We start from the raw sequence: 15,883 nt of genomic DNA, 5'->3' as shown, positions 1-15,883 counted from the left end.
TTCTATTGGGAATAAGGGTGTGCTTTTATCTAGCTGGTCCAAGGAAATTGGTCTTGTATAATCACAGTCTGTGGATTCGTGCATGGACCTCACTCAGCTTTGCCCATTTTCAGGAGCAGAAACTGGGGCACTGAGGCTAACTTGACAAAGGTACTGTGGAAACGCATGCAGGATGAAGAATTTAATCATTAATCTCCAGGATCAAGGAAGGACCCTAGTCCAGTACTTCATCTCCTAACAAAAATCTGACATGCATAATAGAAATTTTTTAACAAATGCTTTTAGTAGTGTTTTGTCTTCATTCACAGGCAAACAAGTGCTAACTATAATTGTTTCTTCCAAATATCATTAGCCTTTTCTGTTTCTGTCAAGTCCTTTTCCATTCAATGGGCTGAGTGCTCATGAATTATAAAAAAGCAACAAGTCTTCAAACAGAAAACGTGTTTTGGTGCTTTCTCATGTTATCTCATAGTATAAAAATCCTTATACAAATGTTTTTAGTCATTAAGACCTTCTGAAATGTTATTTTAGAATATTTTAGAGTGTAAGGCATTCAAGGATTGATGTCTGCTCCATGTCTGGAAAAGACTGGAGCAACAGTTGTTCAGCCAGTTTGGAGCCTGCAGAAAAAAAAAAGAGGGACATCTTTTTTTGCTGAATATGTCTGTAGAGAAAGCAACAATCCTTGACATCAATTTTAGAGTGTTCTAGGAAACACTTATGGATAGATGTTTTATTTTCCTCTTGGTTGTTCCCAAGGATCCAGCACCTCAGGAGTATGCAAAATCTCTTTTAATTTTTTAATTTTGCTATTATTTCAGGTGTTTCAGAGACCCTTCCTCCTTGCTACTTCAGGACCCAAATTGCATTTGGGTCATTGAAAGAAATTAAGCATGATCTTGAAACTGTGCATGTGGGAATATTGTATAAAATTAAAGTGACTGTGGGGAAATAGAGAGTGAGCAGGAGGTGGGCTCAGGGCTTTAACCTGACATCCCCTGCTCTCTAGAACTAGAAGAGGTGGAGTTGGCTGATGCATATTTGCTGCTAAATGTTCGTTTAACCCCTTGCCACAGGACCACAGGATGTCTTTGTGGTGGCCAGCAACAGAAGAGAATTGGCCCTTGGAGGAGGCAGGTGGTTTGGGAAAATGTACTTCTAGCTTTTGACCATCTTCATGTCACTGTGGGCCTTATCACACTATTCAACAGTCTTTTGGATGATGAAGGTTTTATTTTTTAAACTCCCTTTCTCCGTGTCCATTTTTTGCTTTGAAAGAGCTTACTCTTTTATCAGACTAAGAAAGATGTAATTCAAAAGGCAGTCATAAAACTGAAACTGCCAAAATAAATACTCAAAGATATATGTGACAATAGTATGAATATAATAACTGTTAGTAATCTATAGGAAAAAACAGAGTTCAGTTTTCTCATAGCACCTTTTTCATAGACTTCTCTAAACCAGTAGAGATACATGGAAATATTGAAATTATTGTGTTGTTTCAGTGACTGAAAAGCTGTGAGGAAATTGTATTCTTACTGCATGGGATGTGATAACAACAACAGATTAATATTAATGTTCTTCAGAGTATTTCCAGTGGTATTTCCTAGACAGACATGCATATAAATAATTTTTCAAAGGAGCATATCCATGGCTGCAGCTGATAAAATGTTGAGAGCTCTGCTGAGGTCAGTGGAGCTAGGTGTTCTATATCAGCTGGGAGTCAGGCTGTGTGATATGGTTTGTGTACTCTATATGTCTTATGTTCACTGGGTGCAAAAAGCCAAGAGGAATCCTCCTGCTACAAAGAGGGCTTATTGCTCTACTTGATAAATTCCACAAAAGCAAAATTCTCAAACTTTCTAAATAGTTTTAAATTGCTCAAAAGATTTTCTTGGTCAGTGATATTGCAAGAAACATATTGCTTTGGAGGTGACCTAATTTGAATCTTTTCTGAATTGCTTTATGATTAGAGCAGTCACATGCTGAGGTAGGACCCCATTAGTGGGTTTAAATCATCTGTTCACTTCTGAAAACACGCATTGTTATGAGCTCTGCTGAGTATTCCCCCTTCTTTTTTTTTTAATTTTCTTTTCTTTTTTCTTTTTTCTTTTTTTTTTTTTTTTTCTCTGTTGCAGGACAGAACATCGTAGTCCTACCGGTTTGGAAGCAAAATATGGAATGTGTTTCACTGCTGACCGAAGGCAGCCAAATGAACAGTATTTATAGTAGTTCGAAAATCAGCAGTTAGCAGTTTCTTCACATTCTAACACTACCCAGCACTTTCCAGAGAGAACTCATTGTTTACAAGAAATCTGCTTTCCAAATCCGTTGCGGTGCCCTCCAGCCTTGACTATTAACTATTTGCAAAGGGGAAGCAAATCTGCAGTTTGGGGAAAGATGGCAATGGATGAGTACCTGTGGATGGTCATTGTGGGTTTTATCATTGCTTTTATTTTAGCTTTTTCGGTCGGTGCGAATGATGTTGCAAATTCTTTCGGAACGGCCGTGGGCTCTGGTGTTGTTACTTTACGCCAGGCTTGCATTTTGGCTTCAGTTTTTGAAACCACTGGCTCAGTATTACTGGGAGCAAAAGTAGGAGAAACAATTCGGAAAGGTATCATTGATGTTAACCTGTACAACAACACTGTCCCACTGCTGATGGCAGGAGAAGTGAGTGCAATGGTTGGTAAGTAACGCTTTCCTATTCCAAGTAATGTTTGTTCTGTATTTGTCACCCTGTTAATTGTGAGCATTGTTAATTAAGTCTTCCCATCTTCTGGACTTGCACATCTGTTTTTGTGTGAATGCAGGAGCCTGTATTCCTTTCTAAGTCTCCTATGTTTTTTTAAAATGCTTCTAATAATTTACATTTTTCAATGGTTCAGCCACTTAACTAACAGATTAAAAGAAATGGTTAACACAATGGATCTTATATATGTATAAGATACTGAAAAAAATAATTTTGGAGATTTTTGTGATGGTAAATGGAAAATATAAAGGTCTAGCATTTGTGTCTGTACAGAAGATCCTACAGAATCAACAGTTAGCAATGAGTGTGTATGAGAAGGAATAGTTTTTTAAAAAGTTACAGAAAATCCAAACACTTCTGTGAAAACTGATTGCCTGGCTGTGTGATTGCAATTAGTCGTACACGCCACCCTTGCCCACGGCAAAACTAAGAGAGCAGTAAAGATAACCACACATTTAAGGTCTTTTTAGTTTTTCTGACCCAAACGACAGCAGGTCAGCCCTTAGAGTCTGTCCCCTTGCTTGTGTTTGTAGTTAACTAAATCTCTGTGCAGAACAAACAGCATATTCTGAGGTAAGTAACATTAAGCCACGGTATTTACTCTTTGTTTATGTGCAAGAGGCTTTGTGAGCTTTTCGAGAGCTCCCTCGGGAGCAAACCTGCTTTTAAAGGGGAGGAGGCAGCCGGGAGGAAACCCTTTATCTGCGGGAGAGGCAGCCCCGGCAAGGGGCCAGCCCTCCCACCTCAGTCTGGCAGCTTGGTGATTTATACAAGCATCGCAGCATCCTCTGCTTGACAGGGATGTTCCACTTAAAGATTTTCTTCCTTAAACCTACTTAAACCTGAGCTAAATATTACTTCCACCTATCCCTTCTAACCTCCTCACACTTTTTATGCAAGACCTGCACAGGAGTTAGGTGAGTCTGTGCAGAGATTTACTACCTGGGGTTATTTTCCGTTTCCTTTGGGAAAATGGAAAATTGAGTGCCTTTTTAAAAAAAAATTCTTTTATTTTTATGGCTCAAAATGGACATTAAGTGCCAGTTTCTGGAGTTGTCAGAGGTGGCTTTGTGTGCCTGAGAGTGTGAAGGTAGTTCCCTTGGTTCTTTGGCTGCTCCTGAGCCTCCTGAAGGTTGGCCACCTTTCCTTGCCCAAGGGGAAGAGGGGTTGGGTACCAAGAAATCACTGGGACAGCAGCCACTTCCACAGATGGCCCCACTTTAACCCACCTCAAGTGCTCTTGCCCCCACTCCCCACCCCATCAGTTCCTCTTTCCTGATACCTTGCAGGGTCAGCTGTAGGTATTTGGTCTTTCCCTCAAGGTGTAGGGTGGCTTTTTAGCACCATCCCACTTGTATCTGTTATCCTTGTGCTTGCTGAGATGGCTCTTCTCTTCCCATGGGTGAGCCGGGAGCGCTGCGCACCGTCTGAGTGTAAGTGACCTGCGTGCTCTTGAGTCCCTTTGAAGGAAGGATCCGTTTTCTTTTCTGGATCTATTTCTGGAATCCTGATCCTGGCAGGGCAAAGTTCTAAGTCTCAGATACCCCCTGCAGAGGCAACTGGCCAGAAGCTCAAAGAAAACCACTTATTTGCATGCGTATTTACATAAGTCTGTGTGAACTTCATGACCAGTTACATTCCCTTCCTCCAGTAGGGGCATTAAGAAGAAATTCCACATTATAAGTCTCGGAATTAATCACAAGTTACAAAATGCAGATTTCAATTTTTTTTTCCCTCAAATCCATCTCCAGCTTTTTTCTGGATGTATGATATTTTTTCAGTGTTTTCTCTGAACCTGCTTGGGTGTTTTCTTTTCCTCTTTCTGTTTTTGCTCTGCATTTTCCCCCACCCTGTTCTCTCATGCCTCATGATCATGTTTTTGCAAATGGATTTAGCTTCTGAATTTCAATGAGGCTTAAATGAGTCAACAGGCTGGGAGAGACCAAAAGTCACTGTATCCTCTTTCCAGATGTTGGTGGAAGATCCTTTGATGCTTGCAGCAAACAGCAGATGTAATTTTCAGGTCAACCTTTTTCTCCTAAGAGAAAAGGAAGCGGGAAGTAACAGGATTAAAATTTTAATATGTAGCATTTTGTAGTAATTTGGAGCACATTAAAATGTTGTTTATTAGGCAGATGAGAAGTTAAGGACTGTTGCCCTTGGGGGTGCATTGTAGTACTTGCCCGCATCAACTAATTGTCAGGTTATTGTCAGGACATGTCCGTGTGTTGTTCTAGAGGTTCTGGTGTGAGCTGAAGTCAGCAGCTGCTGTGACTGAGGAGATGCCACCAACAGAGAGGACATCCCAGCCAGGATTAGCAGAGCCAAGTACTAATCTAGTCCTGCAGGTGACGTGGTATTTGGTGCGGGCTCTCAGCTGGCACGGAGCACCGGAGCCTCAGGAGAATGGATGAGGTGCCCTCAGCAGCAGTGGAGCGTGAAATGCACCCTGGCCAAACACTGGTGCAGGCAACTCCTGGTTAGAGCAGTCTGCAGCCAGCCCCCTGTCTTTAGGGGATATTAACTGAGAGGAAAGGAAAGGGTGTGGGCCACGGTGTCCACAGGTATGAAGGGTCTGAATTTGGGACTCTGTAACCCAGCCTAGTGAGCCTCCTGCTTCCTAAGTTAGTTTTGCAAAGGTAAAAGTTGAGAACATACATTTTATGTTAAAGAGGATTTAAAGCTTTGCTGTAGGTAATTAAAACACTGCAAGTCCCAGAGTAAAGCTCTGGCTTCCTTTGTATTTTCTTCTGTTCCTTAACATGCTTCCTTAAACTTCTTTAGATTATACATTGTCCTTCTCAGACCATCCATTGATCCTTCACCACCTGTTTCCTTCTCTACTGTTTGTTTTCAGTTGAGCAATCTGGTCTAATGGAAGGTGTCCCTGCCCGTGGCAACGGTGTTTGGAATTAGATGATTTTTAAAGTCCCTTCCAACACAAACCATTCTGTGATTCTATGAAGTTAAATAAACAAAAAATAGTTCCGTACTCCCTCTATTTCCCCCGACAATAAACCCAATCCTCAGTAGACATTTGCAGTGCAGCTGTGGCTTGGTTGCATTTCCCCTGTTTTTTATACTGAGTATTTTGTAATTACATATCTATGGGTAGCTTAACTTTTTATTTGGCTTCTTTCAGATGTAACAATCTAATTTCTCCTTCTCCTCACTTCCATTTTCTGGTCTCTAAGTTCATATCAAAGGTTTAAAAGTGTTTTTATTTTTATTTTAGTCCAGGGGAAAAGAAGCCAAAAAATTAAAGAGCAGGTGTTCCTTGATTGATCTAGAATTTCCACTAGCAAGCGAAGTAAAAGTTGTTTTGGGATAGTATGCCAGGAGAGATCAGTTTTACAAACTGATTGACTTCCAAATGCAGCCACATATGATACCAGCAAATCACCGTTTGCAGATGGCTCTGTTTCAAGACCTTCAAACATCTTCTTATGTTGGAATTGAGGATGGAGGTTGAAACTTTGGATAGTCTGCCAGCATATGTTCAGTGACCTTGCTTTATCACCTGTATGTGCTGCAGATCTGTTAAGAGAGGTGGCATGAGCCAGAAAATTCAGGATCTCTTATGGCAGTCTGATTGCTGCCAGTGGTAACGCAATACATGAAGATTTAGTCTTAAGGCCATGAAGTATTACAATGAAGAAGAGATCTTGGTAAGAATTCTCTAATATTAGGAGAGGCCCACAGAAAGCTTGTGTCACTCTCAAAAGTATTTTGGTGTCCTGAGGTTAGTGCCACTGCAAGAGGAGCAGGGATCTCGTGTCTTTGCAAAGTGAAAAGGAGTCAGAGCATGGAGCTGCATGCTCAAGAGCTTGGTGGCCAACTTAACTCCTGAAAGAGGTGCTTGGGGTACTTTTTTTCCCCCTGCACTCTTGGCCAGCATCCTTCCTGGATGGAACTCCAGATGTTGCATTTACTTTATAGACCATTACCCACTGTCCTTTAGTTAGTATGGGGAACTTATTTCCTTATACCAGGGTATCTTTGGCTTCTCCATGACTAACATAAGCCTTTTCAGCAGTCTTGAATTTCTCCTTGAATCCTTCTTGAATTTCTCTGCAACAATGAGCTGCAGATGAAGGCAGTGAGAGAGTCCTTATTCTTTCCTCAGCCTGTTTTTCCTGTAGAGGACTGGATGGCTGTGTATCACTGAGATGAAGCAAAAAAATCTCTCTGTCCCACAATTTTAACCTTTCTCTGGTAGTATCCAAGTTTAGGAGCATGGGTAGTTCACTACTGAAATGGTGAATGCCTCCTCATGCTGATCACCTGGAGGCTTCCAGAGTCAGCTATCAAGAATGAGGTTTTCTAAGCTTCATGTACACTGGGAGCAGTTTGTGTACTTAATCAGACAGGCTGGAAATACTGAAAGCAGAACTGTCATGAATTGTAGGGCACCATTAGTCATAAACAGTCATAAGTAAGATGTAGCATTCAAAGCTGCTATTAAACTGTCTTAGTATCTGCTTTTAGAGACAGAACAGGAACAAAACCCTCTTTAGAAGATCTCTCTTATGCCTTAGGAGTGTAGGCAGCACTTTTAAAAGAATGTGGGCACATGGCAAAGAATTTTCTGCGTTACATTGTTGTTGTTGTTGTTGTTGTTTATACCATCTGGTTCATTTGTTTCTAGGTTCTGCTGTTTGGCAGCTAATTGCATCGTTCTTGAAACTCCCAATATCAGGGACCCATTGCATTGTAGGTGCTACGATTGGATTTTCTCTGGTGGCAATTGGCACACAGGGTGTCCAGTGGATGCAGCTTGTCAAGATTGGTAAGTGCTGTCTCCTTTTATGTGTGAGGGTATGTGAAATAGTATGTGCTGCCTGCGAGAAACATTCCCAGAGATCTACTTTGTGCTGATAGCACTCCCTCATTAATTTATTTTCCACCCCAGTCGTGTCATTCAGAAATGCACTGGTGCCATATTCATTAAGGGCTGCATTGTGTCTCCAGTGGAGAAAGGAGTAAGACAAAAGTTGTACTTCCCCAGTGGGAAGCAGGTAAGCTTCCCCAGGTAAGCTGGGGGCACATTGTTCCTCAAGAAACATGCTTCAAGGTGACATTCCTCCTCTTCTAATTCTCCTTGTGGCAGCTCATACTACCCTGTTCTTGCTCTCAGCAAGTGAACGCTATCATGTGAATGCCCACAGTCATGTTTCTCCACCCACCACCTTCAGGGCATACAGCACGTTTAACTCACAGCCTTCCATTGCCAAGACCAGTGGCACATCCAAGCAAAGATGTGATGGAGTGTTTTGTTATTGTTTTCGAAGCCTTTGGAACTCAAGGTGCAGCCTAAAGTCTCTATTAAAAGGATTTTATGCTGAAGGCATGGTAATATATTAGAACTTTAGCAATGCATGTATTTTTTAGAATTCTGTCAATAGTAAAAGAGTTTTCAGTGACAGCAGAATCCATCTGTTAAGCATGCTGCAAACAATAAATCACTGTGGATGAGATTTCCAGAGTGCTGCCCTAATCCAGTTTTATTGAAATCAATGGGAGCTTTGCCACCTACTTCAGTTAAATCAGTCCTGGACACTTGCAGTGCTGGCCTGCAAAAAATGTACGCACATCATACATTACAGTTGATGCTTCTGTGGCATTTTGGAACTTGAGACTGTTACCCTGGGAGCAGCATATCATCCTGCTAGATGCAGTTGCTTTCCACTTGCTTGCAATGTTCCTGGTCATGGTGATTAGGAAATTTCAGCACTTTCTTGGACTACTCTGATTCAAACTACAAGAAACTTTCCTGATGAGTTTGATTGCTAAACTTGCAAAATTAGCAGGAAATGCTTTGGCTGTTGTTTCTAATGGTACTTAGCATTACTTTGACTTTCATGAGTGTCGGTGGACATCGAGTTGCACCAGTTGTAAGTAAACATGCAGAACATTCATTCCAGTTGTACAAGAACTGTCTTAAATTTATTGCTCATTAACAAAGTACTTAACTATTATGCAAGAATTCAGTTTATTTCAAGTTTCATTCTTTCTTCAAAACAGTTGCCTCTTGGTTTATTTCCCCACTGTTATCTGGCTTGATGTCTGGAATCCTATTTGTGCTGATCAGATTCTTCATTTTAAACAAGGTAAAGAAATCTCACTATTGTAATGAGTGCTTAGTATGAAGGTTGTGTTTTAGCCTCCCATTTGAGTGCTGGCATTTTCATAGTTGAAAGTTTATGACTTCTTCTTGGAAAGGAGACCAGTCATTTTTTTTTTAAATAGCCATTTGAGTTATACTTGCGCTTAGCAGTTCTGAAAGCTCACAGTGAATAATTTGACAAGTATTTGAGGCTTAGAAGGTGCAGTGTGATAATTAATATTGTATATTCTGTTTGGTCAGAGGATGGTACATTGAGGCTGTTTTTGTATTAGTGCAAGCTTGCTGGCATTGACTTAGCCTCACAATTGCTGTTCTGACTGTAATTTAAACAGAACAGTCCTTCCTTGGAGATACCCTAATTGGTATTTTAAAGTCGTGAAATTTTAAGCCTTGGTTTTCCAGCACATCGTACATTAGAAGATGGGCATCTGCCTATTTCATAGATTCTCAAGAAACCTGAATCAATGAGTTTTAGTGACCTGAGGTAACATCAGTCCATGTATCTCCAGTGCAAAAGATGACTTGCCTGCCACCCAGCATGGTCTGGAAACCTGAACTGCATTTTCCATTTCTCTCACACCATTCAACTTGCTAAAATGGGATGTGAAGTGCATGACAGTGACCTAAAATAAGGGACACTATATTAGCAGTTATACGGGGAACTTAAATAGATGAGGGATTAATTCTTTTACTATAAATAGCACCACCTGTAACCTCAGCTTCATCGTTCTTTATTTCTGCTCTAAATAATTGTCAGTGATAAAAACAGATGATAGATTTGATCAGATTCAGCTTTGAATAAAAAATAACTCAAGTTGCAAGAAAGGTAAGGAAAGGTTCCACTATTGTGTTTAAAGCCGAGCAACTTAAGAAATTAGCCATCAAAATCATGTGAACACTGGTATTAAAGCCGTATATTTAAGCATTCTAGAGGCAGAAAAATTCAAGTTAAGGAAATTCCCTCCCAACTGCTGTCTGTGCCATTCACAAAGCAGTAAGATCTGTAGAGCTTCTGACGTAAGTAGGTAGTGACTTGTGTGCATGCATAAAAAAAGAGCAGCTTTCTAGCTTGTGAGTCTGTGGCCTGTTATAGGGCTCCATGCCCTTGTTGGGGATGTTGCCCTTGTTGTGAGTAGCAGCTGGTCCTGCAAATACAGCCCATCTGCATCCTGCTTGGGGACCGGGCATAGCACAGGGTGACTACAGCCTTTTCTCAGCTCCCTTTTATAGCTCAAGGCAGCAAGAAATAAAACCACATTAGCCAGCCCTCAGCTTTGCCAGGCTCTTTGCAAACACATGGAGCCCCTCGAAAGGCCGAAGCAGTCCTTCACAAAGGCTTTGTCCGTGGCTCACACGGTGCGTTTCCGCTGCGCCCTCAGCCGAGTCTTTCCTTGTGAGTGCCAAGAGCACGAGAGCCTAGTGGGTAGCAGACACGGTGCCGTGCTAAATGTTGACTGCTCACTTTGTGTGTGTCACCTGCTTAATACAGCCAGACTCTTGGGATTTCAGAGATTTCTGTTAGCTGGTAGGAAGTGCCAGGCTGTCTCAGTCGAAAGAGAGAGCTTAGGTATATGGTTTTGAGATGGATGTCTTGCACTGCTGCTTGTAGCACTGGTCCAAAACATCAAAGCCCTCTCCTGCTTGGCATCCTTCAGTTGTGCTAAGTTAAAGGGACTCCTCATCTTGGACACAAAATAAGTGAGAACACACCTGCAGAAAGAAACCTGCCCCCAGGTCACTCAGCAGCTGACTGGAAAGTATAATGTAAGTCCCTGGTTCCCATTGACAGCGTCAAGCTCCCCCAGAGTGCTGGTACTTGCCAGGACCAGCATTGTGAACTTGGGTGTAACCAAGCAGGCCGTCCTTTCCTCGACATCCAAAAGCTCCATCTGCCTGGCACTGACTCAGGAGCACGTGTTTTTCCACATGGAGGTTCACACTGACATTAATTATCTGGTGTGAAATCCAGCTAACATCTCCTTTTTTCTGTGGTTTCTCTGCAGGAAGACCCTGTGCCCAATGGTCTCCGTGCACTCCCGGTGTTTTATGCTGCTACCATAGCTATTAACGTGTTTTCCATCATGTACACTGGGGCACCAGGTGAGTGAGCCGGGGAGGCATGGGAGGGAGGCTTCCCACAGTGGGTAGGGATGCTCTGCCAGTGTCACCCAGACACCACAGGGTTATCTCCTGTGTTAGGAGTTAACAAGGGCAAGAATAAATCATTCACCTCCCCACATGCTTCTGTTTGTTTTTGTGACGCCCTCCTGATCGCTCTGGTTAGTGGGGAAGAGCACAGCTACAAAAAAAAAAATCCCTCTTTAGAGGAAAGGAAGTTACTGAGATGCAGCTTTGGCTTTGTAAACGTTTGTGCATCAAGGAGTGAAGGTTCAGAGCAGGGTGAGAGAGCAGGTGCTGTTTGCTCTCAGTGTAATACCTTCACTCCACTGACATCAGCAGAGTCGCTGTTCCGGCACATCTGGCTCCAAGACTATTATTTAAATTTACTGCTTTATTTCCCTTTACTGATAAGAATCCCCAAACCTGTTTCTTTATTGAATGCATCTTCGTTCTTTAGTGTTGTGTTTTGATTGCAACTTAGTAGAAAGAAATGAAGTTGAAGGACTTTATATTTTTCTATATTTGTATATTTTATGTGTACTTACATGTTTGTTTATATATATATATTTATAGCTGAATTTTTATTTTTATATTAGTTGAATTTTTATATTGTTGTGTTTATGTTTGTATATTTTTATTCTCACATTTTATATTTATGTATTTGCATTTGTATTTTTATAGTTTACTGAAGTGGTATATATTTAAACACACACTTCTAGCAAAAGAGTTCAGAACAAAGATGTTCAGTGATCTCAACTACTTTGTTGAAGACTCTGGTCATAAATCTTTAGGTTAGATTATTGCCCAAGAGCTATGAATGAAGAGGCAATTGAAGATAGATTCCTGAACATGGCCCTGAATTAAGAAAGCAGGCTCAGAAAGTGACCTTTTTGATTGGAAGTATTTCTTTAAAATTCAACACACTAGATGTACTAGATAAATGCAGTTGGTAGACCCTATTCCATAGCATAACATTACTGGAATTCACAAAAAACTTGAGAAATTCCCAATTTGAAGGTAACATTACTATTCCTATTAAGACTGATTGGCTATGTATCCAAGATGTTTAACAGTAAATCAGCTGTATAACTCACATTTCAGAAGTAGGTCAGGCACTCTGCAGTGACTCATTAAGCAAAATAAATGAAATAAGAATCTTAATGTTCCCTCTGTTTCAGCTTAGCAGTTTCTAAAGTGTATGAATAAAAAGGTGGCACTCCATTTTTGATACTGGGAAAAAACATATTACTCTCCAAGGCCTTTGTTCTGGCAACATTTACTCACAAGGATGAATTAATCCTGTAGGTTTCAAGATGGGCAATGTATATATGGGTTTGAAAGAACAGAGTCCAAGCTCTTTCTTCTTTGAGAGTCAGATTGTTTCATTGAACAAGTGCAAGGATCTGTGTTGGGGGAATAATTACAGAAATACGAGTTGTTGATGTCGCTGTGCATTGCAGAACAAAGTCTCAGCTGCATTAAGCTCATATTGCAAGCAAATAAGGGCTTAGAGCAAGCTAAGCTTCAGGCTTTATGGACCAGAGCAAAGGTCAGGTAAGCACTTAACCCTAATGGGCAAAGTGGTTTAATGTGCATTCACTTATAAAAGCACTGCAAACTTGTTTTAGCAGCCCTGATGTGGGGCTTTTACCCTCGGCTCTTTGGGAAATAATGTCACAGTGGGGCAACAGGAAACTGGAAGACTAAACCTGCAAATGTTTCCATGTCAACTATACCTTTAAATACTGCAGTAACTGGTGATGTGTTAAAAGTCATCCGCTCCTTCATGTTGGCTTTGAATACACTGTGAACACTGGCTTTTCTGCAACAGACTGCTGGGATAATTAAGTCATGTTAATTAATGACTTGCTTTGGTTTTATTTCTTTGTCTTTACAGTACTGGGACTGATACTGCCAATGTGGGCCATTGCTCTAATATCAGTTGGTGTGTCCTTAGTATTTGCTGTCTTAGTCTGGATTTTTGTGTGTCCCTGGATGAAGAGAAAAATAGAAAGTAAGTATTATTTGATGAGATGTGAGTGATATAAAATCATGGAATATTACATTTCAGAGGTGGAAGTACCCTTGAGGGGTCACCTAGTCCAGTCCCCACCCACGGGCAGGATATGCCTAAACTATTCCTTATGTATTTGTGTAATTGCTCTGAAAAAGCTGCAGTGGTAGAAATTCAAAACCTTGTTAGGCAAGCCATTGCAGTACTAAGTTCTGAAGTCTAGCAGAAACAGGAAAATAAAACCTGGAATATAATCTGATTCCTTTTATTATTAAGAAAAATTTAGAGAAAAAGCCTGTCAGAATGATCATCTTTAAGTGACTGTTTCAGCTTTACAGTAAATTGGGCTGATCACAGCTTTAGTTGCTTTGCTACTCTCAACAAATGCAGAGAAAAGTTTCAGGTTTCATTAAGAGATGAACAGTTCAGTGTTTTTCTTCAGTTACCTACTTTGGTGAATTTTATTGGAAGAAGCAGAGATGTTCTAGAATTTTCACAGATGAACATAGTAGAGTGCTAGAAATAAATAGGGTGTGTATGAAACGAAGCTTGGTTATTGTAGCCAAGTTAAACCATGCTGTTGATACAAACAGTGGAAACTTAAGTAACAAGAGGTATAGGTTGGGTTTAAAATTACAGCACTGTTCTTTCCTTAGGCCGGTTAAAGAAAGATGCTGCACTGTCAAGGATATCAGATGAAAGTCTTGATAAAATTCAGGATGAAGAAACACCAGTCTTCAAAGAGCTTCCTGGTGCCAAAACATCTGATGAGAGCACTATTCCCCTTACTGGCTCAGTAACAGAAGCTGCTGGGGCATCAGATAATATTGCAAATGGAAACCATCCACGTGTACCCTATGGTAAGGAACTAACACAACTTAGAGGGTTTGTTCTCTTCCTGTTTCAATGGGGTTTCTTAACTGCAAGAAGGTCTCTGCTGTAAATAGTAAATGGGGGTTTGGAATTTCCATCTCTAATCTCTTTTCAGTGCTTGTTTGGAAAGATGCTCATTTACAAGTGACATTTTCTGGAGAGAACGTAAAATCAATTACATTTTGTTTGGCTGTATTTCAGTTTTAGAAACAGCTGAAAAAAAATGGCTTGCCTTTTTGTGTTGCTTTACTTTGTATTCTTAATGGTGTTTCCATCCTATCAAGCAGTGGAAAAATACAGAGCACACAGATTGCTGATGTATGAAGGTTAAATTCAGCATAAAGATGATTAGCATACTACAACAGGAGATGAAAAGATTTGGACTTTGGTTGATAAATGTATGACCATTTGGAGCGTGTCCACTAGAAAAATCTCACACATTGTTTTCTGAACATATATTTGTGCATAAAGCTCTTTCTGTTCTGCCACGTGGTAGGAACACCCCCCTCCACTTAGCGGTCTGCTGACTTTGATATCGCTTTGCTAACATCTACAAAGCCCTGTAATTTGGTTAATAAATGCCTAATACATTCAATTGATTCTTACAAAATCAAATAAGTCATGACGTGGAGCCCTTAGAGTGTGTGCTTCCAGTTTAAAAATAGCTAAACCCAGTTCTGAATGTTGCACAGTGAAAATCCAGGAAGTCAAGAAATGAAAAAGACAGTTTCTTCAGAAACATTACCTGTGATACATTTTTATGTGTGTCCTGCAGTGTATGCTAATATTAAATGTATACAGTGGGAATATAAAACATCATGTTCATAGAACTACTATATAGAAAATGTTGCAATAGCTAAGGAAATACTTCTGCAGAACATGAATTTTTAATTTGTTCTTTTGAAATTATTTTTAAAAGCTATATAAATGTCTCCTAAACAAATTAGTATGAATTAAATGTCTCTTAAACAGATAAGTCCCAGTATGAAATTGCAGTAAACCACATTTCAGAAATCCTAATTATTCCTATTCAATGTAGACAAAAGCTCAGAAAAAGCAGAGCTTGCTTTGCAAGAAAGCAATTTTATGGAAATTTATATTTTCAAAGAACCTGAGGATTTAACCATCAAGTATCACATTCAAATAGCTTATCCCAAGTGACTTGCTGCAGGTCATACAGCATGTCTGGGGAGACTCAGCACTGGAACAAAGCTCTTTTTGCACAGAAGATGAGAGACTGTATTTTGCTTATTCACTTGGTTTATTCACTGCATGTAGTGCAAATTGAGCTTCTTTGTCCTGTGTTCTCAGATGTTGGCCATATTATTGTCTTGTGTTGGAGGAAGGGGGCTTTTGTATTGCATTTTGTGTAAAACCTCTAAATCTCTGCCTTTTTAGGAAGGGCATTTTCGGTGACGCACACCTCGGTGAAATCACCTGTTTCCAATGGCACCTTCAGCTTCGATGGCCACGTGAGGAGCGATGGCCACGTTTACCACACTGTGCACAAGGACTCAGGTTTATACAAAGACTTGCTCCACAAAATACACCTGGACAGGGCCAACGATGAGAGGCCCACTGCAGAAAACAACTACAAACTCTTAAGGCGCAACAACAGCTACACCTGTTACACTGCTGCTATTTGTGGCATGCCCGTGCATTCCTCCTTTAAGGCAGCGGATACATCTACTCCAGAAGACAGTGAGAAGTTGGTGGGAGACACTGTTTCCTACTCCAAGAAGCGAGTCCGCTATGACAGCTACTCCAGCTATTGCAACGCAGTGGCGGAGGCAGAGATTGAGGCGGAGGAAGGTGGGGTGGAAATGAAGTTGGCCTCTGAACTCGCAGATCCTAACCGGCCCCCTGTTGATCCTGTGGAAGAGGATAAGGAAGAGAAAGACACCTCTCAGGTCCATCTACTTTTCCACTTCCTCCAGATCTTAACAGCCTGCTTCGGATCCTTTGCCCATGGAGGCAATGATGTCAGGTAAGAGGA

The 15,883-nt window shown here is 40.8% G+C and overlaps 1 protein-coding gene across 5 annotated transcripts in view; it reads left to right on the top strand.

The window, feature by feature from the left end:
- The window catches only part of SLC20A2 (solute carrier family 20 member 2), a 57,143-nt gene that overhangs the window by 22,349 nt on the left and 18,911 nt on the right, over positions 1–15,883 (top strand). For 4 of the 5 annotated variants that reach the window (XM_053940391.1, XM_053940394.1, XM_053940393.1 and 1 more), the window contains exons 2-8: positions 2,139–2,689; positions 7,401–7,541; positions 8,777–8,862; positions 10,883–10,979; positions 12,898–13,014; positions 13,671–13,874; positions 15,286–15,874. In XM_053940391.1, coding sequence (XP_053796366.1) covers positions 2,401–2,689; positions 7,401–7,541; positions 8,777–8,862; positions 10,883–10,979; positions 12,898–13,014; positions 13,671–13,874; positions 15,286–15,874 — 1,523 coding nt within the window. In that variant the 5' untranslated portion in view covers positions 2,139–2,400. Of the gene's footprint in view, positions 1–1,143; positions 1,229–2,138; positions 2,690–7,400; positions 7,542–8,776; positions 8,863–10,882; positions 10,980–12,897; positions 13,015–13,670; positions 13,875–15,285; positions 15,875–15,883 lie in introns of those variants that run through there. The other variant, XM_053940392.1, reaches the window with a different exon arrangement.

This window comes from Vidua chalybeata, chromosome 4 (genome assembly GCF_026979565.1).
Source record: "Vidua chalybeata isolate OUT-0048 chromosome 4, bVidCha1 merged haplotype, whole genome shotgun sequence".
In the NCBI taxonomy this organism is placed as follows: Eukaryota; Metazoa; Chordata; class Aves; order Passeriformes; family Viduidae; genus Vidua; species Vidua chalybeata.
The sequence above is the reverse complement of the archived record's forward strand: the minus strand, read 5'-3'. Positions and strand labels throughout refer to the sequence as shown.